The sequence below is a fragment of the Struthio camelus genome, chromosome 17 (assembly GCF_040807025.1).
Source record: "Struthio camelus isolate bStrCam1 chromosome 17, bStrCam1.hap1, whole genome shotgun sequence".
NCBI classification, from domain to species: Eukaryota; Metazoa; Chordata; class Aves; order Struthioniformes; family Struthionidae; genus Struthio; species Struthio camelus.
Genome location: NC_090958.1, coordinates 11,407,170 through 11,433,591, shown reverse-complemented (window position 1 = coordinate 11,433,591; position 26,422 = coordinate 11,407,170). Strand labels below are relative to the sequence as shown.

The 26,422-nt window shown below is 36.2% G+C and overlaps 1 protein-coding gene across 18 annotated transcripts in view; it reads left to right on the top strand.

The window, feature by feature from the left end:
* The window catches only part of ARVCF (ARVCF delta catenin family member), a 305,859-nt gene that overhangs the window by 13,311 nt on the left and 266,126 nt on the right, over positions 1–26,422 (top strand). For 15 of the 18 annotated variants that reach the window (XM_068911528.1, XM_068911536.1, XM_068911526.1 and 12 more), the window contains one exon: positions 11,310–11,375. Coding sequence is in view for 4 of the 18 variants with exons in the window: in XM_009666718.2 (XP_009665013.2) it covers positions 11,320–11,375 (56 nt within the window). In the remaining 14 variants the exon portion in view is untranslated. Of the gene's footprint in view, positions 1–11,307; positions 11,379–26,422 lie in introns of those variants that run through there. The other 3 variants (XM_068911520.1, XM_009666723.2, XM_068911521.1) reach the window with 3 other exon arrangements.

Here is a 26,422-nt window from a genome sequence, read left to right as displayed (position 1 = left end):
ATTTTGGAACAAGTTTGTTTCACTTGCCTCTTTCCTGTTTTTACTTTTGAGTATCCTGCTTCTTAAGATTTAGTTGCACTAAAGGTAGAGCCTGCAGATACTGCTCTTGGGGCATAGGATGACAAACTGGGTAAGGCTCATACTATATTTTGTTAATACGGTACTTACCATAGCATTTATTTGTGGTTCTTAAGTCAGCTGCACCACTGAACCTCTAAGGTCTGGGACAGTAGTCTGAGTTTAGCACTTCCTTCTCTTTCTTACAGGTAAGGGAAAATACTATTTCCTTTTCTTTCAAATATGAATATGTATAAATGACATAACCTCTATCAACATCTTTAGAGCCAGGTGCCTGGCTTTGGTCTTTTAGGAGAATAAAGTAAGATACAGTAATAATTTCTGAAAGTATAGCCTTGAAACTACCAGCATGTTATATCACTTTACTGTTATCACAGAAATCTGAGCTGTACAGTAAGCAAATCATTTCACTTCGGAACTTTGACTAAAATTTAGTTGTATGGGGTTTCTTCTGAATCTGGGCGGTTCTGTTCTTCTGCCTTTTAAGTATCTTCCACATAACATCTGCTTCCCAAGACCTCATCATTCCTCTAGTTACAAAACTTCTCAATGCTTGAATTTATTTGTTTATTTTTATTTTGCCAGTTCATACCAATTTGTTCTTGTGCTTCAATGGCTTTTCTCTGTCCCTAAGACTTACATGGTTAATATATTTACTTAGAGCAGTTCTACCCTCTTTCAGCCTTTGTTTTGCTGACTAAATAATCCAAACTCTTAGTAGTCTCCTCTCATAAAATGGTCTGTCCGTTCCCTGACAGTTCTAGCAGTTCATACTTATGCTGAGTCAATCTTTCTCTAATATGGTTCTTCAGAATGTTGAATACCAGATGCAGTTCTTCTATTGCCATCTAGAATGGGCATATTCACATTAGAAATTCCTTCCTTCTAATGGGAATGTTTCACTATTACATCCTAGTATTACACTGTCCTCTTTCACAGCATGTAGTGTTGCTCTCTGAGTTACTGTATAGTTGACTAATACTTTTTACTTCTCTGCTGAAGAAATCCAGGTTAGGCCTACAGCTGTTACCTTTACTAAAAAAATTATTTACCTTACAAAGGAAATGTCTTTGGTTCTCTGATAAAATTTAATATACTATGTGTTTTGCTTTTTTCAGTCGGACATAATGAAGAGGTTTACATGAAGCACTGAAGATGAAGTAATAGTTTAGATAGGGAATAGCTCAACAAGCATTCAAATAAAATAGCTGAGAGAGTATGCTGCTCCTTCACTCAGTACTGGTGTCATCTCTCTTTTGCTAGAGCTAGTACGGGAGAGGATTCAAGTAACACTATTTCAGGACCCTATGTCTAGAAAAGAGTGAGGGATTTGTGTGAAATAGGAGACTACGGAGGGAGTGTTAGAAAATGCTTACATACTGGCAAAGGAACAGAGAAAGTAAAGGTATTTTCTCCAGTAGAAGATGGGCATTAGCTGGACTGAGGAAACTACAAAAGTTGGCAATAGAAGATTTATGCATGCATAAGGCTGGTGTGTATTGGCTTTTTAATGGTTTTGCCTTTTGTGCTACTGGCTTAATACCTGTGAGATAACAAATAATTAGTGCTGCATTTTGAAGGTGTTGTGTTTTACTTTATCAAACAAATTGACTACTGATCCCTGTGGTGAAAGAGCGTACAGGTGCCAAATGGAATTGTCAGTTGCAATAACATAGTTGGGTAAAGGAGGTTGAAGGCTAGAGATTCAGCCCGAATGTGATTGTACTGCATGGTTCAACAGCTCATACAGAAAGCTAGACTTTTCAGAGAAAGCCTTTCAGTCCTGGAGAGGTCTTTTTAAAAAAAACAAAACAGCAGCAAAAAGAAAACAAAAAAACCTATGGCGTGGTTTGTCTAGGCACTATGAAAGAAGGGAAAAAGTCATAAAAATTCCAGAATAAACACAACTATTTCCTGCGAAGAGAGAGTGAAGTCTGGAGGAAAGCAGCTGGTCTCACAAAGGAGACTGTGATTTTTGGAAGCAGTAAACCAAGGTTATATTTTGAGATTATAAAAACTTCAAAAGCAGTAATACAGGTATCTTAGTTTAAGAACAGAGCTATTGAATCAGAAGTAGGCCAACTCTGGATCTATAATCTATAGCAAAAGTCCTGATCTTCAAAGAGTTTCTGCATTCATATAAATTCATAAGGATAAGTGATGTAGAGATCTCACAGTACTGTTTTCATAGTAGCTCAATTAAGAAAAATCAGAATTTCATGTAGTGCCTGATTTTAAGTCATCTTTCTGCTGTTTGTAGATCTGTTAGTGTATCTGCATTTAATCGTGAGACTATTATACAGAGAATACAATTTTGTTTACCACTTTGAGATTGATGTGAATAGAATCAATACCTGTTGTTTTACTTTTCATTACTGAAGGCATCTGAAATGTTGACAGGACTTATCTTGCTTCCAGGAAACAGATCTCATAGTCCTTATAAATACACACCAGTTGACCTACTAGGACATCCTTCAAAGAACTAGAGCGCTTAGCATGTCACTGTCTTCTAACTTAAGAAAAGAAGTCTAATTAGGAATATCCTGCTAATACAACATAGCTACAGAGTACAGATGCACACAGTGTATGGGGAGTCCAGAATAAGCGTAGCTTTAATTAAAACAACAACAACAACCACCACACCCTGAAATAGGCTGGCTGATTTTAGAGTGCAAGATTGATTAGTTAGTAACTTTAGTAGCTGCACAGAATATAAAATATTTACCAAGCTGGAGAATTCTAAAATAAAAAATAAATCTCACAAGTTTTCCTCTAGTGAATACAAAACTTAGGAATTATGCACCAATGTAACAATTACACAATTTTAGTATTAGTTTTTAACAGCTCGTTATTCATTCATCTCTTCTTTACAGAGGTGTAATTTCACCAAATAGACTTGAATTACTGCTGTGTTTGAGAGGAGAATCATGCACAGCATTGACTTCTGCTTGGGAGACATTTGACACTTCACTGCCTCTTAACATTGTCCTTCTTTCAGCAAATGTTACCTGAGATTTTTCTAATAACTTCTGAAAAAAATGTGCTTATGCTTTCTTGTCATTTCGCGTGATACTAAATGACTGGTTTCTGATAGAAAACTCAAGAGCATTGGGTTTATACAGATTTCTCCCCATTCCACCTCAGAATAATTGCTTGAATGTATTTTTGGAGGCAAGGCACTACAATAGTAGATTCTTTATGAGAAACTAAGTATTTAAAATACCTTTGAGATTATGAAATTGAGAGAAACATACTGATCGTGTTCAACAACAAAGACAGACCAAGAGGTTAAAGGTAGGTGAAATATCCAGGAGGAAAAATGTATGCTTGCTTTGTGGATCCTTTGAGTAGGGAATTTATAGCAGCCACTGGAAGATGAAGGAATCCAGCCCCCTGCATTACTGGACCCAGAGGCCATGCTGTGTCATTACTAATACATGCAGGCATGTTCAATAAAGTTCACCGTTATACAGCTCATGTCATGTTCAGAACTCATTGATTTTTAAGTAGCTCCCACTGATCCCGAATAGTACAATAGGCAGCACAGCCTAATATATGTTGGTGGGTACAGTGTGGAGAAGTCTTATTTTAGTCAAAATCTGAGCGGGGGGAAAGATTTTACTGTAAGGGTGATTGAACACTGAAACAGGTTCTATCCTTGGAGATTTTCAAAACCTGACTGGACAAGATCCTTAGCAACCTTCTGTAATTGACGCTGCTTTGAGTAAGGGAGTTGGAAGGGACCGCTTGAGATCATCTACTCCAGCTCCAACCATTCTGTGATTCTGTGAAAAGAAGATATTAATAATTGCATATCCTTCAATTACTCTATCTTCTACAAGAACAAGCAAAATTTCAAGGATCCTGGTGAGGCAAAGGGCAGAAGGTCCAGGAAGGAGTTTCTGGGGTGCAAGACAATCTCCTTTTATTTATGTTTCACACCAGCAAGTATAACCCATCAGTGAATCTCCCGGTGTGGGCAAAGCTGGGAAGGGAGAGCTCACTGGACAGAGCCATGGGTTAGGCTGGGTTATAGCTACAGTTCTGAGGAATCCATTAGTGTTGCATTTATGAAACTCCAGACATGGTTCAAAGCTACTCTCCCATAGCTAAAAATGTAGGAATCTTCTTTTTTGGGCTGGGAAGAATGGCATCATCTATGCAAGTGTAGAGGCCAAGTCCTGCTGGCTAGACTAAATATAATTTACCCTTTTTACCAACTATGTTATACCTACTAAACTAACACTTGCGCTCAAACCTTTGCCTTTAGTGAAATAAAGAATTTACAATTTTTTATTTAAATTTAAAGTCTTCCAGTGTCATTTTATACAGCTGGTTTCAAACATATTGAATATCATCTTTTAATGAATTTTAGCTTTACCAGTAGATGCATATTTCTCACATAATCTGGTTTGTTTTTATTTAGTGTTTTATACTTCATGAGTAATATTTGCAATAGCTTTTCTTCAATAGTATGTTAGTATCAGCAGCAGGAAACCATGTTTAGCTCAGCTGGAACATCTTGGCCTCTGGAGTTTTTTGTTATTAAATTCAGAGTAAGAAATAACTACCTGCTTATCTTTGTGGTGCTTTGATTCCCTTCTCCTTCTCATCCCCTTTTCTTGTTCAGTATTGTTTTATAGGTTAGACTTAAGACAGATGCTAGGAATAGTAAATCCAAGTTGATTGTAACAGATATTCTCTGACGTTGGCATGTCTGTAACTGGGAAGATGAAAACAATAGCCAGTAAATGTTTTGGACAAGCTGAAAGGAGTTGCTAAAATAATTCACAATTGTCTTGTCTGTTAGGCTGGATAGACAAAACAAAAGTGATTTCCTTTTATTTGTGCACATTTTTCAAGAGCCTCAGGAATTGCTGTATTGTTGTACGTGATGCTGTATTGAGCTGTATTTCTGCTAAGCGCTTGCTGCTTTTTGTCACCTTACTTAGTGTTATCCTCTCTCACTTTTGTCAGTGCAATCCTCCTGTAGTGAATGTGGTGCTGTGGGTAGGTCCTTAGACTGGGAGACCTATGCTTGGTTTTCACCTCCACAGCTGGTCTGTATTAAAGCACCTAGAGGACATCTTTGTAACATTAAAATAAACGTGCTTAGCCCCTGTTTGAAATCCTGTGTCTGCGGAACTGGCTTATCTGAAGAGCATGTTTTACTCATCTTATGGGGACAAAGCCAGAGCTGTTAAACGCGTGACCAAACAGTTTTGGAACCAAGTCGTCACTTTTAGTGTCAGTAGAAGGTCATACCCTTGTCAGCTAGCGTTGGTTCAGCATAAGGTTCCAGTCAGAATTGTCTGCGTTTTGCCTAGACCTGTTCTTTAGGAGACCTTCACCCTTTACTATGTTGAGAACTGCTAATATGGTGGATCTTCTGAATATTTATGAGAGACTTATTAAGAGAGTCCTTACTGCAGTTGTTCAGAGTATATACTCATTAGTTTTCAGTAAGTACTCTGGTAGAAAGAAGTTTGTTCAAGCTCATGACAGACCCCTAGATTAAGTGCTCTTTTCCCATCATTTTTTTTCTCGCCTTAATGGTGTTCAGCCATGTTACTTATTTGGCAAATTAAAAATACAAATCTACTTTTACTGCTGTTTTAGTTTCAGTGTTGGCTTGGTTCCTGAGATATTCAGACCTTTTGGGACCTTGAGCTTGGCAGACTAAACTTTTCTAACAAGGTTATAAATGAAGCCTGGAAGGCTTATTCCCTTGTGTTGCTGCTTCACTTCCCTAACGTTGTGCAGTAGAGCTGAGCAAAAGGGGATCGAAAACCACGTTACATCCACATTCCTTGTAACTTTAAGAATACGTGAGCTCAAAAGGTTAGTGACATGTTTTAACGCCAGATAATTGTTCTCATCAGGAATTGTACTAGTCTATTTTTATGGTGTATATACCATACACTTGAATTTCTCTTCCTATGAGCCAGATGCTGAATGGTAGTTATTTTTTAATCAGGTGAAGGTTACCAGTAGGTGGGACATACTTCATTTGAGCTACGTTGCTCAAAAAAAGCGAGTGTTTATCAGAAACTTATAGACTAAAATTATCTTTTGAAAATGGAATCTTAAACATTGACATGTGATTATATCATAGATTTGTGTTAGAGACTTGCATAGTACAAGTTATAAGTAGTCATCATTTCTTCCTGATAGGTTTCACAATCATTTACAGGTAGCAGAATGTCTAGATTTATGGCTTAAGTGGCATCTTGCAACAAATCAGTAGCGGTTTGATATTCGCTTTCCTTAGTTTTGAGCATTCTACCTCTCATTCTTATTAAATATGCTTTTATGTCTGTGTAACACAGAAAGGAGCTCCTGATCCACCCTCAATGATACCATTCATTAGTTCTTATGCTATTATCATGCGCTCATATGTTCATCCTGTTTTTACAGCAAACACTTCACTTGATTGGCTTTCCAGGTCCCTTAGAAATCTTAAGCATATTGCTGTGCAGTGAGAAGTCTTAAGAGATTATCACTTTGAAAGCAGTCATGACCCAAACTTTATAGCGCAAACTAAGTATCTGGATGGTCTCTGTTCTTTTCAGATGCCACCTGTTACTCTTGTGTGTAGGAGAAATACCCTTCAGCCAAACCTGAGGTTTTTTTCCCTCTTGAACTGTATTACATCTTCTCTCTTTCCAGCTTTGATAGTATTCTGTACATCTCTACTCTGTTCTAGATACAGTATTGGCTTGTATCATTGACCTGGGGTCAGTCCATCCTTCCTGAAGACAGGTTTCTTCTGGGTTGTATGGATTCTCAACAAAGTGTTGTATTCAGTTACTTGTAATTGAAGACTGATTTCTGTTGTTTTGTTTTTGTTCTACTTAATAAAGTTCACTTGTTAGCTACCCACCTTGAAACTGAAATGGGTTTGCTTGCTTGCAGCCTTTGAATAGACTAAATATTTCTAATACTATATGGGCTGACAAAAACCAGAAAATATCTTAATTGTGAAGAAGCATATTTGAAAAGGGAGCATAAGTGAGTATGTGCTGCTCTTTGGATTGAATTAGTGGTTGGCAGCCTTTTGGAGAGGTCCACAACTAGTGTGGAGGAAAGCAAGTCTATTGTGTGTTGGCTTAAACTGGCTGAGCAAGGGCTTCAATTCCATAAAACTCTTATTGGAGATCCCTCAGACTGGAAGAAAGGTTGAAAACAATTGTTAATTTCTCTAAATTAACACACTACCAGTAATTGTACCAGCAAAAAAGTAGTGAAGTACTTGTATTTTCATTTACTCAGCTAGGTGAGTGTAATTCATGTTAGAATGCTTTCATATGAGGCAAAATAACTTGTGTATTAAATTTCAAAAATTCAAGCTTCCTTATTAAGACCCTGTGTGGTCTACCTTATCCGTGTTAGAATCCTTACCCCCCTCCTCCTCCTGATGTGCCACTTCGACTCATGAAATAATGAGTCTGTTAAAGTGACAGAAAGGTATTGTTAAAAGGAGAAACAAGAGTACTGAAAGCAGGTTGATAATGTGAGACTTGAGACTGGTCAGCATGTTTGGTTCCAGAAGGGATCTTGCTGTTGCAGTTCTGACTAAGTAGATGGGCCCACACTTTTGCAACTCTGTGCATGAAGTTGCCTTTTAAGGAACAAAAATGGAAAAATGAAAATGTTTAGATCTTGAAAATAAAGGCTGAATAAAGCCATGGTAGTGATTATTGTGAAACTTAACCTGAAATCACTTCCTCACTTCTCTGACAGTATCATCACAGGATTTGTGAGTCCTGAGGATGGAATTGCTACAGCTTTCCTGTGAATAATATCTATTTGTGTGCTGTGTTACCAGCTCCTGCAGTTCTGTCATAAGTGACACCTGTGTTTGTTTAGATGTTTTAGGTGATTATTTCTTTAATTGATGGGGAAGATCTTTGTCCTATAAGGATCTCATGTACAGTTCAAATTTAGAAATACAGACCAAGTATATTGTTTTAAAGTTTTATGATTTTTAAAACAGCCTTAACTTTTTGGTGTTGGACTTGCGTCTCTGTGTGCGCATATACAGATCTTCAGTCTAATTGTATAATACAGAAAGGCCATGTTGTGGCTGGCCCGGTGCTAAATAAGGGGTTGATACCAGCAGCTTACTTTTGCTACTAGTGGACTTCTCTAGGTGACACTAATGGCAACCTTGTAGAGCCCTAAACAGTGATATTTGAGAAGCTGCCTGTCAGTACTTTTGTGATTTCACCAAGTGCATGTGACACTAAAAGTGGTGTCAAAGAAGTCAATGGAAACCTTAATTTTTAAATCCTTGAAAAGGTCCAACATGAATAAGGATTTCATCTTCAACAGGTATTGTTCCTGCTTAAGAGTTTATTGTATGGAGGCATAATAATTCATATTTTTAATATAATGATGAAACAACAGAATGGAATTGTAGGCACAACCTTAAATCTATTATTTTTAAGAAGCTTGCCGTTCAGCTTTTTCAATGAGAGTTTTAATGGCAATTTTTTGGCCATATTTTTTCCACAGTTTTTTTTTTAAATATGGGATTTTAAGAACAGAAGTTCTTAAAGTGGGTCCTACAGAATTGTCACGCTTCTTAAAATGGCCCTTCTAAAATTTTTTAACGTTTGTTGCAATGTTTTAACTTGGTTACATTTTAAAACATTGCAACATTTTATTATTGATGTTTGTTTTTCTCTGTAATATTCTCCCACTGATGTCTGTTTAATATTGTTTCTGATTAGTATCGCTGTTTGCATTCCTTTTTGGTTAAAATAAATGGTGTGTATATTTCATTTTTTTGGAAAAATTGTTTAATAGGGCAAGTAATGGCAAAATCTTTGCTTCTGACCTCCAGATTGAATTGCTCAGCAGGTAAAGTCTGAATTGCTAATAAAAATGAGACTTTGGAGGGAAATCTTTGCCTGAGGTTGGATTTGTACTGATTCCACACGTTTCTTCTGACTATACCATCTCCCTCAGCGCTGCTTCTGGAGCAACATGACCCCTTTAATGAAATTTCATTTTGTGACTAACTGAATTTCCGTGTACGTGCTTTACTTGCTTTTACGCTTTGTGATGGCATTTCTCCTTTGTTCTGCAGTACTTAAAAAGCATTTTACTTATCAGAGCTGGAGATAAATAAAGCATCCTGTTTACTAAATAGATAAATTTTCATCAACCACCATCCTGAAGGCATTGGAATTGCTATATTAGGACACAGTGTTGCTTTATAATTTGTAAATTATGAAATGAGACAGAAAATTTACCATGCAGGGTAAAGGCATTTGCTGGGAATACTTGGCTTTTCTAAGATAGCCAAACACTGACTGGCTTACAAGAATGGAGGAAAAAAAAAAAACCCAAAGCACACTTTTTTTTTCTTTTCAGTTTTTTTAAGTTCCTTCATAAAAGCAGTCTGCAGAGAGCTTTGTTTGTATTTTCTAGATCTCTAAAAAGAACAAAACAATTTCTATGGTATAAAAAACTATTTCTCTCAGTGAGTGCACATACTTCTCTTATAGGTCTGTTCATGGGTTCAGTTTAGCCCCTGTTTGTGAGCAGTCTTTGAGCTGGAAAAAAAGCTAGTTAGTTGTGATATTGATTACATAAATTACTGCCTTTAGGGAACATGCTGTATGTAGGCATGGTTCAAATCCTACAAATCCAGTCTATCCAACAGTAGAAGGACTGACGGCCAGTGGTGCTTTGGCATTGTAGTAGTATAGCCACTGTTGGGTATATACACATTTTTCTGTTTGTGTCTTGCCCAATATTTAATGATAATCAAGAACTCTATGGTACTACCATGCAAGCATCTTGCTTTTTAATTTGCAAAATTATGTTACAGAATTCAGGAATTTAAAGTGACTTTTTTATATTTTAAGTCAAATAAAACTTCTCCTTTTTCTTGTAACACAAATCCTGCTAGCTCGGCAGTATTCTAGATTAGATGAAGATAAACTTCCAACTTGCAGCATAGATATGGAATCAGATATATTTGTAGCTTGGAAACAAAGATAAGTAGAATAGTTGAAAAATTATGATCTTTAGTCTTTTTTTTTTTTAAAAAAAGAAAAGTTTATCAAGACTTTGCGAAGACAGTGTTTGTGCTCTCTGGAAATGAACATTCTGTATTATTGTTTTGTCTGCTTTGCAAGAAAAATTTAAGAAGTGTAATGACTTGATTTGAAAAATTACCAGTTTCCCTATAATTTCTGTAAGTATATCTCTTTTCTTAAACAAACAAACAAACAAAAAATTTACAGGCTTATAGTAGTTACACTGAACCATAGCTTCATCTCCTTTACATTGATGGCAAAATTGGAATTGAAAACAAAGCATGTTCCTTGAAACACTATGTTTAATTACATACATGTGATTCCAGAAAATGTGATGTTGTGATGTTTACTGATACCTTTCTTGTAGCATTTTGTTATTGTAGCATTTGTCAGTTATGAAGATAACGTGACTATTCGGCAGTGGTTTCCTTGTGGTACGTTCAGTAATTTTGTATCAGAAGGATTAATTTATCTTCTTTCCTGTGGTAAATAGCCCTTAAATGATTTGGCTAATTAATACCATTGAGTTAAATACTTCTCAATTTTTAAGATTTTTGGCAAATACAGTGAATGCTCGTATGCTGCTTTTACGTTTTTTTTAATGCAAACAGTTTTATTTTTATGCACAAAATTAATTACTTTGTGGCTAATACAGGGCTCTTCGAACGCTCTACAAAATGGTGGATTCTGGCTATTAAGAATCATTGTCTTGCTTCTCAGTTTACTTGTAAGAGTGCTACATGAATGTGTCAACAAGTGCTAGGTTATTGAAATAAAGCGTATGATCCAGAATAACTATGTTTAAGAAAAGAGATAACGAGGAGGAACATCTTAATTATTTTGCATCTTGTTAGTATAGAAAAGATTGTTGTTTTTTTTTTTTTTAACTTATTTTTGTGATCCAGAGAGTTCCGTAGAAGCATGTGCACACACCAGGAGCATTCAAACTAAATAAGAAATCTCTGCTGTGAACTTTTGTTTCAAAAAGCAATAACTCTGGCGGCCAGTGAAAGTCTTGTCTTTCCTGTTCTGCATGAGGGATAGTACTGCAGTTTTGTCAAGTGTTTGGGCTAAGAAACTGTACACAGAGATGTTCTGTTATTCAGGTCAATAAGCTATTAGTCACAGTACTGACAAAGTTTCTATTCAGAGTTTGATCTGTCTCTTATGTTTTTTCAGGCATATTCGTATGTTTGAGCTCTGCTTTATGAACAAGGGAAGAGGACTAACAACTTGCCTGAAAAGGTGGTGAGAGCTGTCAAAATTTCATTACATGCAACTTTTTAAAAATTACCTATACATTTTCATGTCTATGAAACATAGAAAGCAAAATGGTTACTAATTTACTCCTCCTTGCTCTTTACTGTCCTTCTTTAGCCAATAATAAAGTGATGAAAGACTAAATTGATTATTTTCTAGTAATAGTCTTTAGCGGCCTTTTTCTCAAACGGTAAGATGTGCAAGAGTGTGAATTAGTCTACTTGGAATAGCAAAATACTGTACAAAAACAAATGCCCATATAATCAAAATGTATAATAGTTATATAGCATATAACTGTAATAATAAAGTCTCTAAAACTTCATAAATTGGTGTTCAGAATGTTCAAAATGTTTTTTTCTGCTGCTGTCCTGCTTTTAGACAAGAGGTGAACTTGCTCCCCAAACCCTAATGTTTGCTCTCAGCCACTCAGTTCTGTGTTCAGTTGTGCCATCAGACTTCACTTGAGGTTGTTCTCTGATCTACCTATGCAGAATGGGGGACGCTACCCGTGACTACAACAGTATTCCTACCTGAACAGGCAGAGGTTTGTGAGTTCTAGAGTCAAAGTATTGACTGCGTATTAGAGCTCTGAAAGAGCGTGATTCAGCTAGGAATCTAGGCATTGTGATTGTCTGTGGCACGTGAATGTAACAAAGGCATAAACTCAACGGTTATCTACTTGTGAGATGGGAGGTATGGCTTTCTGAAGCATTTTACCCTTCTGCTGCTTTGCCTTTTCTAAGTGAAGGGCCCTTGTCGTAGCAGTGCAGTCAGCACAGGCAAAGACTAAGCAATTTATGAATTTGTATGAATTCTGATGACCTGGGCAGCCATTCCTGAGAAAAGACAGAAGTTTCCTTACACAAGGAAAAGCCATCTACATTAGTGCCTTGGAACAAAGGAACATACTTCAAAAGATAGTCAAAAATGACTGAAACTAGAAGACAGTTGTACTTTTAAAATGAAAAAATTTATTTTAATATTCTCTTTCTGACTGTTTTTTCAGAGAAAATGGGATTTTGAATGAAGGGGAGGAATATAGTTACCACAGTATAAGCAAAACTGCAATTAACTGCTTCTTAATTTCTAAACAGTATATATGAGGTGGAAGTGTTCTTAGGAGAATTTTCACTCTAACAGTCATCCTCAGGTGAAATTTGTATTATTTACAACACAGGAAAATAACTGCAGGAGTGAATGGGAATAAAGTGACAAGAACTAGAAAGAGTTTTCTCTTACCCAACAGCCTCAATACATGTTCAAAATTAGGAGAAAGTAGCTGGGTCTATAGCCATTGGCAACCAAGTTAGAGGCTGTGTGCGGATACATGAACAACCTATTATTATTCTGTGGCATATCTGTGAACTAAGGGAATGTACAACTTCAAAAATGTTCCTGCTCCATCTTCGCTGAAAGAAGAGTAGTAATTGTGGGATCATTACCAAAGTTATTTTTTGTAGAGCTCATGACTAAGACTGATTTCTTTTTTGTTAGTTTGGTTGTTTTTTTTCTGTTTGTTTCAGGAGTGAGGTGCACTCTAAACTTGCTTTAAAGAATATGTCACCTTTAATCAGAAGAGCCATATATTTTCAGAATGATGGTGCTTTCAATTTATTGCTTGTCAGCCCCTGGAGTATGTTGGTTAGTTTCTTTATAAGTGCATTCATTGGCTCAGACTGCTTGCTTATAAAATAATTTCAGGTTCATTTTGATTGGTTATTGGTTGATAGCTCATAATGATAAAATAGGATTGTATTTTTCTCAAACCATTGACATCTTGGTGGAAAGTCTGGAAAGCTGGAACCATTTGGACCTGCTCTTACTCCCACTGAGGTCACTAATAGAATTTCTGTGGCTTTCAGTGGGAGTAACGTCATATTATATAAATGCGAAGGCTTTTCCTCTTCTTTCAAAAACAACTATATTAGTCTGCTATAGCTAGACCTACGTGGAAACCTAAGTAAGTATTGTAGCACTTGGTTATGAAAGAAAATGTTTCCTGAGTAGGAGAAAGAAGTTTTAAACACTTCTGTTATGCATGTTGACCTTTTTTCCATACGTACAACTTCAAAAGTCATTGCACCATAAAGATTGGTTATCTAAAATTCTTTTGCTTATAAATCAATGTGTTTTATTATATTGCATGCAGAGGTCAGTCTGCACGCACCAAGTGCCTCCTTAATAGCTAGAAGGAGAGTTGCAGGTGATGAATGCTTCCTGGAGTAATTGCAGACATGGCCTAACTTCTACAATCACAGATATTACTGATCATCCAAATAGATCTAAACTGAAGAGAAAAACATGCGTTTTCATGAATAGATCTAAAGTTTTCAAAACAATATATTAAATTACTTCAACTCTTTAATCTTTAAAACATAATATTAATCAGTGGGAGTTTCGTGGATGCCATTTAAGAAAAATTAGCAATATTTTTTCAAAAATGAATATTCCAAAAAGTAAGATAATATATTCACTACATAATAACTTTCAGAGTTTGCTTTTTTTTCCTTTAGGAAAGGAAGAGGCTGTTACAAATAAATTTGGCATACATGTTTTTTGCTAATATTTGCCCAGAAATGATTTCTGAAAGATTAAAAAAACCTGACTTTTCAGAAATTAATACTATATAGATTTTACCAGTACTACAGTTGTGTGATTTAAATGGTCAGTTTTGATTGTAATGTGCAAAACAGAATTGACTTGATTTGAAAAGTTTTCTGGGTTGCTAGATTTCAGACCTTCTGGCCATCCACAATATCTGTTTGTTATAAACATATTTGCCCTCATAAACCTTTCCTCCTTTCCCCTCTTATTCATTGCTCTTAGATTAACGTCTGCTTATTTGGGGTTTCTACCATCTTTCCTGGAACAACCAAAAACTGTATATTAATCTTGTTTAACTGATGGATTGCTCTCTAGATTAATCAAACTCCTACTAATTAATGTGCCTGATGTTTCTTGTTAATAAGTGTACTTTTTGAAAACTGTCTGTTAAGTTTATTATAAAATGAAGTCTTGCGCATGTCAAATTGTTCATCACATCTGGGCAGTGCAAGATATATTGACCCAAAGATAGCATATTGGTTTATAAAGATTTGCAGTATAAGCAAGTCTGAGATAAGTAATTTTAGAAAGGAATCCCCTCCCCCCATTTAGTATACATTATATGTAGACAGGAATTGGTAATTTTCATGTGTGGATCTTGGGAATTATTTTTAAAGAATTTGGAAGAGATTATTTATCTGACACCAATTTATCCAGAATTTAAACTTGTACCCTTATCCCTGCACTGTGTGACTTCCAAGCCAAGTTGGATGACTTACTCTGTGTATCGTACGCCTGAGGATTTTACCACTACATGATTATCTTGTTATGGTCACACAAGCCTCCCAAACTTGCTGATGAGACTCAATTTTGCCTTCACTATCATCCACAGAACTCTAGTGCTTTTGGTGGTGTTGAGTGGTTTTTAAGAAGGGCCATTGGATACTTAGATACAATATGTGTGGATTTAATTTCATATATTTGTGATAGTCTCATAGAATCACTTTATCATTCTTAATTAAAAATTTTAACTTGTTTGAAAGCCTGGAGAATTTGCTTTGGTGCTGTTTATGACCTGGCAGAGTTTACTGATGATTAGGTGGTCTGTTCAGCTGAAGAGTTGAATGCCTATTAACTTGTACAAGGCCTGGATTGCAAGCCACTGTATCTATGTGGAAAGAATGACTGAATATTCAAGTGTGCCTCCTCCTACAGTTATGTATGGCTCAGCACTTAAGGCTGTGAAATGCCATGGCTGTGACCCAGAGAATCGGACAGGAGAGGGGAATTCCAAGGCTGTCATCCAGCTCTTGTCAATGCGGGGAGCAACATGACTCAAGTTGCTGTGAATGAGGCTTTTTACAATCTTTTGAAATAGAACCAGAGTTCTGTGAAATCTGTCAAAGCACAGCCAGCAGTAGTTCATAAAAACAAAGGAGTTACTACAGACGTAAAGCTAGTGGTAGGCTTTTCATGTCTGACGCTTGTAAGAAAATATATCTGAAAATAAGATGTTGCAATGATTTGAGAAATGTATCTGTAGACAACATTTCAATGGATTTTGATTTTTCCAGGGCACTATCTCAGTGTTAATGATTATTATGCACCTTTACCAAAAGGAGAAAACATTAAACCCGATGTGGAGACCTGGGGTTAGGGAAGATTCCATGAAGAGCTGGGCTTACAGTCCTTGGAGTAGTAAAAGAGTATGAGGCCCTGAGGACCTGTTGGAGGCTATTCCCCTATATGCTTAGATCTCCTCCTAATAATGGTGGTGGTAGCAAAAGCAAGCCTGACATTCTGCAGCAATGGCAAAATAGACGGCAGGCTGTGGCCATTTTGTTTCCTCCAGTTCACTGTGTGGATACTTACGGGATAAAAGAAGATGGGTTGTATTACTACAAATATTATTTTATGGTTTGATCAGGTAGGGTTTAATAATTATATTTAACTTTTAGGGAGTATCAGAAACCACTGGAATATTGATGATCAATACAGATAGGCTTTTTTAGTAGGGAATAGTTAATTGCTTTCTTTAAATGGTACATTTGACCTGCTAATTAGCAAAATATCTTGCCAAAATATCTGTCTCAAATAAGGTTTTATTGAATTTTCTGGGTAAAGCTAGTCTTAGAAGTGGACTTTTGCCTAGTTGGAGTCTGTTACTTAATAATGCACCTTCAGATTTGTTTTCTAGTTTACTTCATGGTTCCAAGAACTTGTTTTATCTAAAACAGGCCAGCATTCAAAATTTGTGTGCTTTTCTGGACCCGGAAGACTGATAATCTGTAGACAGTATATGTGTGTGGAAACATGCTAAGGTACGCTTATTGCACACATTAATATTGAAAACAAACACGTAACTGCTGATCCTTAACAAGATCAAAATGTGAGTTTTACTACCGATTGACCAAAATAGAAACGAGATTGAACTATGTCTGCAAATAATAGTGCATAGGGTTATTTCACCACTCAGAAAGGCAGAAGCCATATCTGGGTATAAAAGATATGTTTTACACCTAACATTTGAACTGAGCCAAGGTGACTTTCAATACTTTGAGTAGTTCTGGGTTCTTCCATTTGCTGGTGTTTTATAGGAAGTAACTGTTGATGATATAATTTTGTGTCTATCAAGATCATAGTGATCATAAGTTCATTACTCATCTTTAATGAAAGAATTACTGTTCTGCCATAAAATCATTGACAAGTTTATGAAGCAAAAGACAGCTCATAATATAAACATTACTGAGAATATTACCTTGTATGTCTGTCAATACCATTATGAGGCTGTCATTTCACTGAAGAAGTATTAATGATTAGGACTTAGCAAGTTTATATAGAGGGTTACTTTTTTTTTTCCTGCCATTTTGCAAATGGAATAAAAGAATTAACTGCTCTGAAGCTTGTACTATATTCCGAACTAATTCTGTGAATGAAATCTGTTTCCTGCCTGGCACACCTTTCTGCTCAATACACTGCCACTTTCCTATCATCGATATGATAGGGATTATTAACCAGTCATTTTATTTATCATTTTTTAATGTCTTTCTATTATTCTAAATTGAAAAAACAAACAAAACCCTTTTCAGTTCTCCAGTCTTTTTTTCTAGACAACTGTTCTAATTAACAGTTTTAGTTTCCTAAACAAGTAATAAGACTGTTGTATACTTAAAGCTCTATGAAGTAAACTGGCTAAAAGTTACAAGGAGATTTCTTTATGTATTTGGATAGGCTTATAAGGATAGAAACATACAGTTTAACTTCTCTGAGATCGTTGCTGGCATATTCCCTGAAGCCATATTGAATTTCCTCATGTGGATCCAATTGGGAGATTGAGAGTTTAGCATTTAGTCTGCACTCCATAGCAAGAGTCGTGGTAGGCCGCCTTAGTATTCATTCAGCACTCCTGGAGACATCTCTGGAAATACTGGAGTAATATTGGCATGGTCTATTAAAACTACAGTGAATAAAACTTTAAGACTCAATCTATTGATTTACATTTCTTACAGCAACGTATAATAGAATCTGCAAGGCATAAATGTTAGATGAATTTGCTCCTTTTATTTAGATCCATTAAAGCCATTTCTAAGCAGATAAAGGAAACTTGCACAATGAAAAGAATTAGCCAATAAATACAAAGCATTATCCTAGAAATACCTCACTTGAAAAATACCTGCTCCTTATTATGCCCCTCTTACGACATATCTTCTTCAATTAACTTTTAATGGCAAAAACTGGTATAGATGTAATGCAAGTGCAGCCATTTTGCAACTGCTGCACCAATACATGGTGACTGTTTTTAATTGCTGTTTCTTCTTTCAAGTCTTAAATATACTTTATGAAAGAGGACAAGCAATTTTATTTGCCTTTGCTGTTTTCCTGATGTGTTGTAATTCCAGTTTTATCCTCCCTTTGTAAATACTTTCAAAACACTCTTTGGAAAAAGCTTTATATGTTAAACATTTATTCATTAAGTATTGCTTTCTTCTCCCCTACCCCTGCCTTAAAGCTATATATGGTGTCTAAAATGGTGCCATTGGCTTGAATGGGGACATTCCCAGGGCAGTGATCCAAAACTTACTTGCCATCTTAGCACTAGAAACCTGTTGATCATCAGTAAGAGTTCTGCTAGAGTTTTTTTCCTTGTGCAAGTTAAATCATCTTCCTTTTAAAAGCTGATAAGTTTGCTTTATTAGAGTTTTGTGTTCCTGACATTGCTATATAGGTGTATATGTAGGTATTTTAAGAGCCTGTTTTAAACTTTAACTGTAAGCTTTGTCTTTAAGATTTAGAACTGAATTTTCCCTCTATGCTGCAAGGTCACGCTGGAAGCCCTGTGGAGGAGATGCATTGTCCCATGAGGGTTCTGGCAGGGATTGTGTTTCCCTGAAACAGTGCCTTCAGGAACAAAAGGGAAATAAGCCCTGGTATGTCTCGGAAGCTAAAAGCATTGTTTGTTCCTCCTCTCCTCTGTGGCCAAAATTCCAGTAATTGTTGGAGCTTTAGCATTGCTCACATCAATAGAAAGGGAAACTTTCTTGGAGCTGTTATGTACTCTTGCAAAGATGGGCCTTACTCACTTCTGTTTAGGGATGTGAGGGCCTGTTTATCCCATTAAAATGATCATTAGAATATTCTTCCACTGAAATTATCTTCAGCATGTTCCTCCTTCTAATTAAATTGTAGTCCATTTGTATAGTAAATTCTTTTTACTTTTCTGAAGGTTTTCTCTCCTTAAGCTAGCTGTAAAGGATCAGAATTGATAGTAATCTCAATGAGCTGCAAGACAGAAGATTGAGTTCATACTACTATAGTGGATAAGCACTTCTGGGGTTGAGAATTTCTTCTCTGAGTGCTAGATATTTGTGAAAATATTTGTTAATTTTTTTCAAGTTTTACTGCATACGTATATAGCATGTTATTTTGGCATAAAGATTTAATACTTTGTTAGTTGACAAAGATAATGTTTTCGGCTTTTTCAGAGGAAGTCTGGGCTTGGTTTGGTAGTTGCACGTGGATCTCTGGGTGTTTACAGGGCAGGGCACAAAGGCTAGATGCTTTCCAACGTTTGTTAATGCAGTTAATATATCTTTCAAGAAGTATGCTTTTTCACAAAGCTGATTTTGGAAAAGGATGTTTGAAAACAGCTTTGTCACACGTGATCAAGGTCAGAGAGAGGAGAGAAAGCAAAGACTTAAACATTTCAACCAGGATTTTGTGAAAAGAGCCTACTATGTGGGTGTTTGCAAACTAGTAAACTAGTCTTTTCATGTCTGTTGAACAGTCCTGCAGCAAAGATGACTCAAAGAGTGTTTCCCGTTCCATGAGTTGTGTTAACTCACTTTACTGTTTGGGACTTAGGTATTGAACTTGCGTGGAATATGCTTGATAAAACCCACTGATCACAGATTATGAATCAGAAGTGTTCAAAGTGGTATCAGATGAAAGCCTTGAGTGTGCAGTGTGGAAAAACCTCCAAGTGAGATTGGGAGTACAGTTTCTGTAGTTGGAAATACTCTCCTTGTTGATGTAATAGAGATCAGAGGTTAATCCACCCTCTCTATTTACAGACAGCTGGTTTTTTTGACATGACTGTGGTGCTTTGGAAAGGGTCTCTTACAACTGCAGTATTGACTTTATCATGCTTGGTTATAATCAGTTCTGAGGGAAAGAGAATTGTTGGTTTCCTCAGTGACTCAGTGGTATGTGGTAACACCATCTCATTCCTGTGGGTCCTGACTTACAGTACCTATTGACTTCAAATAAGCATTGACTGAAAAATACTTATTTTGCTGAGAGTTGGATCTGATTAACACCATCGTAAATTGTTTCCGTGTTAGGAGTTTACGCTTATTACATATGCTTTTAGGAAACTGCTATGTGTGTTGGTAACGCTCAGTCATCAATTAAAAAAAAAATGTATTATTCATCAGTTTGACTAATATTAGGGCCTCAGATCTGGAGTTATACAGCCTTATCATAGTAGACTTTCCATAGTAATCTGTTTGCCAGTGAGACTGTAGGATAAATGCTGCTTGGTCGTTCTTTTTTGAACTAAGACAACTACACTGATTTATTGGATTTATTCCAGACTTAAGCCACTGTAAGAGCATATTGCTGCTGTGTAAACACATTCTGCCAGCAGGTGGAAATATATATACAACTCATCCATTGACTTTTTTCTGTCTTTGGCTGGCTGGTTTCTCTCCCTCCTAATCACTGAAGGTACAATTTGTGAAAATGCTACTTAAGATTTGCAACATACGGGATCTTGCTGTGCAAAAATTTAAAAGTTCAGAATTTTTTGTTTTGTTTTTTATAGATGCTTAACTGCTCTTGGACCTATCAGACAATCCATCTTTTTGCTGTAATGTTGTTATTGAGACCTTTCTTACCCAGCCAGGTGTTCAGTAAAAAGAAAACCAAAAATTGTTCAAATGAATTTGAGAAATACTTCCTACAAAATAAAGGAGGGTAGGAATGAGGTAATTGGTCATTAAGTATTAGAGGTTGATACTTTCCTGTCCAAAATACTTATCAGCAATAATTTTCCTCAGGTGAATAAAGGAAATAAAAGGGGTGGAGAAGGGAATTGAGCTGTCTAGAACCAGAGGAACAGGTTATCATGGGAGAAAGTTTTTTCATCTGTCTGTTACTGAATTTGAACTGTATATTGAGGCAGATTAGGAAAGGAGTTGACTTTGCAAAGGTCAGACTCGTAGCTGCATATATTCTTTCTTGCCTCCCCCCCCTGCCCCGCATTGTCAATGCAGTTACTGTTTTAGGCCTTATCTGTGAGTCAGAAGTGGATCCTGAAGAAGATAATGCCAAAACCTGAAGCTAATAAACTATTCCTAGGTAATGCTGTGGTCTTTCAAAGCTCACCTCCAAAGTTACATCTCAGGTTGAGGATGAAGCACTTTCTTCTAAGCAAAGATGACTGTAATAAAGGGAAGGAAACATATACAAGTTTGTCTGTGCGGCAAAGACACTGTGAATTAAGCTAGAGTGTGAATGTACCTTCTTCCATTATTTCCTGTGCTTTCATATTCTTCTGAGAGGTAAAGATAAGGACAGTTTTGAAAATGGAGTGGACCAGCTTATGTGTGTAATTATTTTTTGTTTTTTTTTTTGTCATGGCTGAAACAAACTCACTGACTGCTCTATGTAGACAAATCTGTAGGTATTTGTGTAGTATTTTTATGAAAAGCTATAGCAATTCATGTTATTTGTAGCAGTAGTAGTGAAAAGTATTTAGAACAGCACATTTTATTATGCTTATTCTGAAACTGGCTTTTATGATCTCAGTCTTTTTCTAGGTATTCAGGAACTTCTGAGGAGGAATAAATTGGTGCTGTTTAACAAGAACTAGAATTCTTTTCCCTGTAGTTTTCACTTCTTTCCATACCAACAATTTCTTAGTCTTGACGGAGCATAGATTTTAATTTCTAAATTCTTCAGTTGGCTCAAATGAGCAGACTTACTGCTGCTGGGAAGCAGGGTTCTTATTTAGTGTTTATGATAGCAGTGGATTGGATAATATTTGATAAAAAGATCTTCCTTGTCAGTGGAGCTCTCATGCAAGAGCATGCAGTCAAGACATAGAAGACAAAGGAAAATGCACTTTACAGATGCTTCAAAATGGTCTGTGTTTCTGCAGGAGTCTTTTAATCTTAGGAAACTGATGGCAAGAATGGCGTTAAACTCACTTGTCATTAATCCTTATTCTCGTCACTGAAATTTGATTCTCTTAGCAGTAATTTAGAAGAAATAAGGAGCTTTTAAAAGATCACTATAGGCAAAGCTATCTATTATAACACAACTGCAAAACTTAACTTCTTTTGATCTATAGATTCTGAAATAACTGCTTTCAGTAAATGGGTGTTCCTGTCTGAATTCCTTTGCAAATACCTTGAAGAAAATATATGGGCTAGAAATAGTTGTACGCAGTCTATCTTATAGAAACCGGGATGACAAGACTTTCTGAAAGTGTATATACTATAATTATCTGCTACAAGTAATTAAAAATTGTAAACCATGGCTAAGATGTCTATTGTATATTTCTGAAATGATTTTCTATGACGTGTGTCTTCATTTGGTCTTGGAACTGTTGAATTGCAGTTAATATTGTGTCTTCATTAGAATACAAATCACATTGTTCATTAGAATACAAATCACATATAGGAGTGATCTTTCCTGATGAGGTTGTAGTTAATACAATATTTCTGTAGCTTTTTGGTGATGAACTTCTTAACTATTTGACTTCAGTTTGGAAATCAGAACTAGTGATGCCACTGTGGCAGAGTACAGCATATTTGTGTTTTAATTGAGAATAACTTTGATTATGGAAGCAATGTTTACTTGTTAGAGTTTACATGAGATCAGAATCAGATCTTAGCTTTGTATATGAGATCGAGGTTTGCCTGCTTTTTCCACTATGATAAAATAATTATTTTATGATAAATAGTTGCCACTATTTATTGTGGTACGATGGAAAGTCAGGTTTTCAGGTCCAGCAGAGAGCTATGGAATAGTCAGCTTGACAAGGTAGTAGGTGAGATACCTTAGATCCAGTTCTTTAGTATTAAAAGCTGAGTGGGTCCCTGAGGAAAAGGCAGGAGAAGCCCTCTTAGGGGCATTGATGCTTGATATTTAAATGAAGGCAAGCTCTAGAAAGCAGTTTGGAAGACTGTCCATTGAAGTGTACGTCTTGATGACGGTGGAAGCCAAGGATGGAAGTATAAGTCTGGATTTATTCACAAAATGGCTAGAAAATCTGTTTATTCTTAAGGAGTGATACCTGTAAAACTTCTGTCATTCAGTTTGTACTGAAGTTGTGTTGGAAAAAAGCTAAGCATAGAAAACACGTTGGATTTTGAGGCTGACATACTGCATTTATTTAGTGCCTTTAACCCCAGCAGATTCCAGTGTGAATTCTCAAATTTTGGAGAGCTTGCTAATAGATGTGTCGTGTCAGTTGACCTTCAGGCTAAGCAAATCACCGAGTGTTCTTGGAGGAGTGCGTAGCTTTTCAGGGATGGAAGGACAGATTTATGCGCAACCGAGAAACTATGAGAAAAATGCTTTTACTCACAATGGAATTTGTCAAGCAGACACACATGTGCCATGGAATTGCTGGCACTTGCAGATGGCTAACCTGCCTCCTCTCAGCTCAGCTTAAATGTGGAAACCCCTGCCTGCCTTCCTTCCTTATAGCACAGCTAGAGGAGAGGGGGCTACTGCATAACCTGGTTTGAGCTGATCACATCCTGCTTAACTTGTGAGAAGAGATGGCTCATAGCAAAGCACTGTTCTTCCCCTCCCACCCCCTTTTTTTTTTTTTCCTCCCCTCTCTCTTTGCTGCTTGGTAAACATTACACCTATTTCTTTTACTTGAAATAAATACAGGATTATTTCCTTGTCCCTCCTGACTGAGAGACACAAGGGGCTTTTTTTCTAGCACATCATAACTATGGAGAAAAGTTTCTCTAGCCTTTCTGGAGAAACTCATTTAAAAGGAAAGGAGTAAGAATATTTCCCCCTTTTTTTTTTTTCTAGATAACAATATACACAAATTAAATTTGTATCTTAGTCCCAAATACAATCTTTTTTTTTTTTTAATTGTGTAAACATTTGCTAATTTCTGCTTATAATGCATCTTCTTGTCACTTTGGAGAAGACAGCACTTGAGACCAGTAGCTATGGATTTTTGTTATTATTTTCTTTTTAAGCAAGTTACTTTGCTATAATGAATTTGAAGTCCATCCTTAGTCAGAAGCACTTGATAAAATGGGAACTAAATAATCATACTGCATTAAAGTCTATGAGTAAAATTGTAAGTTTTTAATGTGATTTTATGTAAAACTGTAAAATGCAGTAGTGATTATATTATCTCGGTCCACTACATCAAGGTAATTGGAAGGAGAGCAGTGCAGGAGAGACTGATGTTTTGTCATGTTGTGACTGTGGGGTATTTCAGAATAGTTTGAGTTCGTTAAAAGGCAGATTTTGCTGGGAGGGAGAAATGCAGGATTGTATTTGTCAATTTATAATAGGAGTGGAATTTCATAAGCACTACTCTTCATTTGTGTTGTGGGAGGAAGAGTAAAATAGATTCTGATTGACTTAAAATGTCACTGTTAATTCTGGCTGCTGGAATTCTCTGCGGCTCGTTGGCTGAATATGTGGAAGAAAGTAGGACTGTGGGTCAGTTCTCTAATTAAGATTCTTGGGGTTTTGTGTGGTTTTACATTTGTTTGTTCTAGTTGTTTAATTGTGCTTCATTTTTTCTTCTAACGCATAGGCTCTCATTGCTTTCTGAAAGCGCTTCATTTTTATTTTTGTAATGCAAACTGTCCTCTCAATTGCAAAAGCATAATCTGTGGTGCCCTGTATTCTTACACCTACCTTCCTGTCCCCTTATCTCTTGCAAAATCCTTCACTCTGCTTCCTTGGTCTATCGAACATTATGTTTAGTTATTCTTGCCCAGCCACTGGCTAACCTTTCTTCAGTGTTTCTCTCAAACTTTTGTACATCTCTTTGAAGAAGAGAATAAACAACATATTTGTATATCTCCTTTTTTTCTTCACACTCATTCCATCATCTGCTCCATCTTCTTAAGTCTTGTTCCTAGTCACAAATTTCAGTATACCTCTTACAGGGCATGAACTGAAATTGAAGTCTACATGCTGGGAGAAGGATTTCTGTGACTAGTTTTTTACTTTGGCTTAAACAGAAGAGTTACCGTCTTGGCCAATTCCAAACACGCAGAATTATAAGAAGGCTGTTAGATCCTAAACTTTTTGGAATGAGGTTTATCTTATTTTTGTAGAATTTCTTGTGGCAAATTATTGAAATATGTTGTCCTTCCTACTCCAAGAGGCAGGTTATCTTTGTCATGGATTTTTTTGCTAGCACTTAGAATTATGGCTGTCACGAAGTTTCATTTGAGTGCACAGTGAAATAATTTTAAAACAAATCAAATCCAAAACACCAGTTGTTGGTCTCGCACTCAGAAATACCAGGTTAGCTGAGAATCACTTTGGCCACTTGTGACTTTCTCCTCCCCCTCACCCCAAACTTGTGAAGATTAAGTATTATCCTCCTGCCAGCACTTTCAGCATGCTATGTAATTTTCTGGGTTTTGTTTGTTTGTTTTATTTTAAGGAAGGCCTTTCATTTATAGATCACTAGTCTTCCCATCAGTCTTTAGTCTGTAGTAACTGCTTTTCTTTTTTTTTCTCTGATTGTTTTTAAAGCTAAGGAATAGATGTTTAAATTCCTTTTTCAAATAGCACAAGAGAAAAATATATTTTATTACCTGGGAAGGATTCATTGCTTGTTCTCTGTTATGTTTAAAGTCTGTATTAATCATTGATATATACCACAATTACAAAACACCTCAGCTTTGCATGACTTGGGAAAAATGAAGTGTCCCGTAAAACATTGGGCTCTAGCTGCTCCTTGATTCAGAGAGAAGTTTCATGTCTTTATAGTAGCAGGTATTAATAGTATTGTATTTGATAGGCGATTGTATACCACTACTATGAGAAGAGCATGCATTAGCCATAAACAATTAAAAATAGAAGTATTGGCTCTTTTTAATCAACTAAGACTGTGTATTTTGTAGTAGGTAAATTGTAACAATCTGTATTTTTAAATATGGCTTTAGCTGAACTACTGCTTTTCAAAATATTTCCACTTGCTTCTGAAGTCATAATTATGGCATTCATCCTATTTGAATGTAATTGCTGCACTTTGCACTCTGTTCAAGTAATGGGACTTAAGGAAGGAATTTGTCTCAACTATTGCTTTTCTGCTTACTGGAACAGAGGTACAGCATGTACGTGTTTAGGATGATAACCCTTATCAGGTGCACAGAGATTTCTGGATAGAACAATTGCAACAGTTTTGAGTTTTCCACATTTTAGTTTAATCCTACTATTGACAAGTTAGTTTTCCCAAAATATTCTACCTCTTTAAGAAATTAAATGGCATCATCTACAAAATGAGCAAAAATTACTAACTCTACGTAATGAGGCTTAATTTCGTTGGTATTTGTCAAGTGTTTAAGATGTTCTGCTCTTCAGAAGCTGTTACTGGGTTGTAACAAATGTTTATTCTACTAGACGCAATGTCAGTGAGTAACTTGGTAGAACAGACCGATAATAAACGTACATATCTTTAACGTGTCCTAAAAAAATTAGAAATCACAAAAAAGAAATTGAAATGTCAACAGACTTGTGCTCCTGGTAGGTGATTACTGTATGAAGCATTTTCAAAACTCCGGTAAGTATGGTATACTGTGAACACATTAGCACGTTCATTGTGTACCCTTAGGTTCCCAAATCACATTGGAATTGGAATGAAACTTCGAGGATATTTAGGATTGTATGATAATATCCTGAATGTGCCTTTTTTGCTGGTGTCACTTCTTGATGGGAAAGAGTTGCACATCTAAAGCAGTCTAACCTCAGTTTGGAATTGA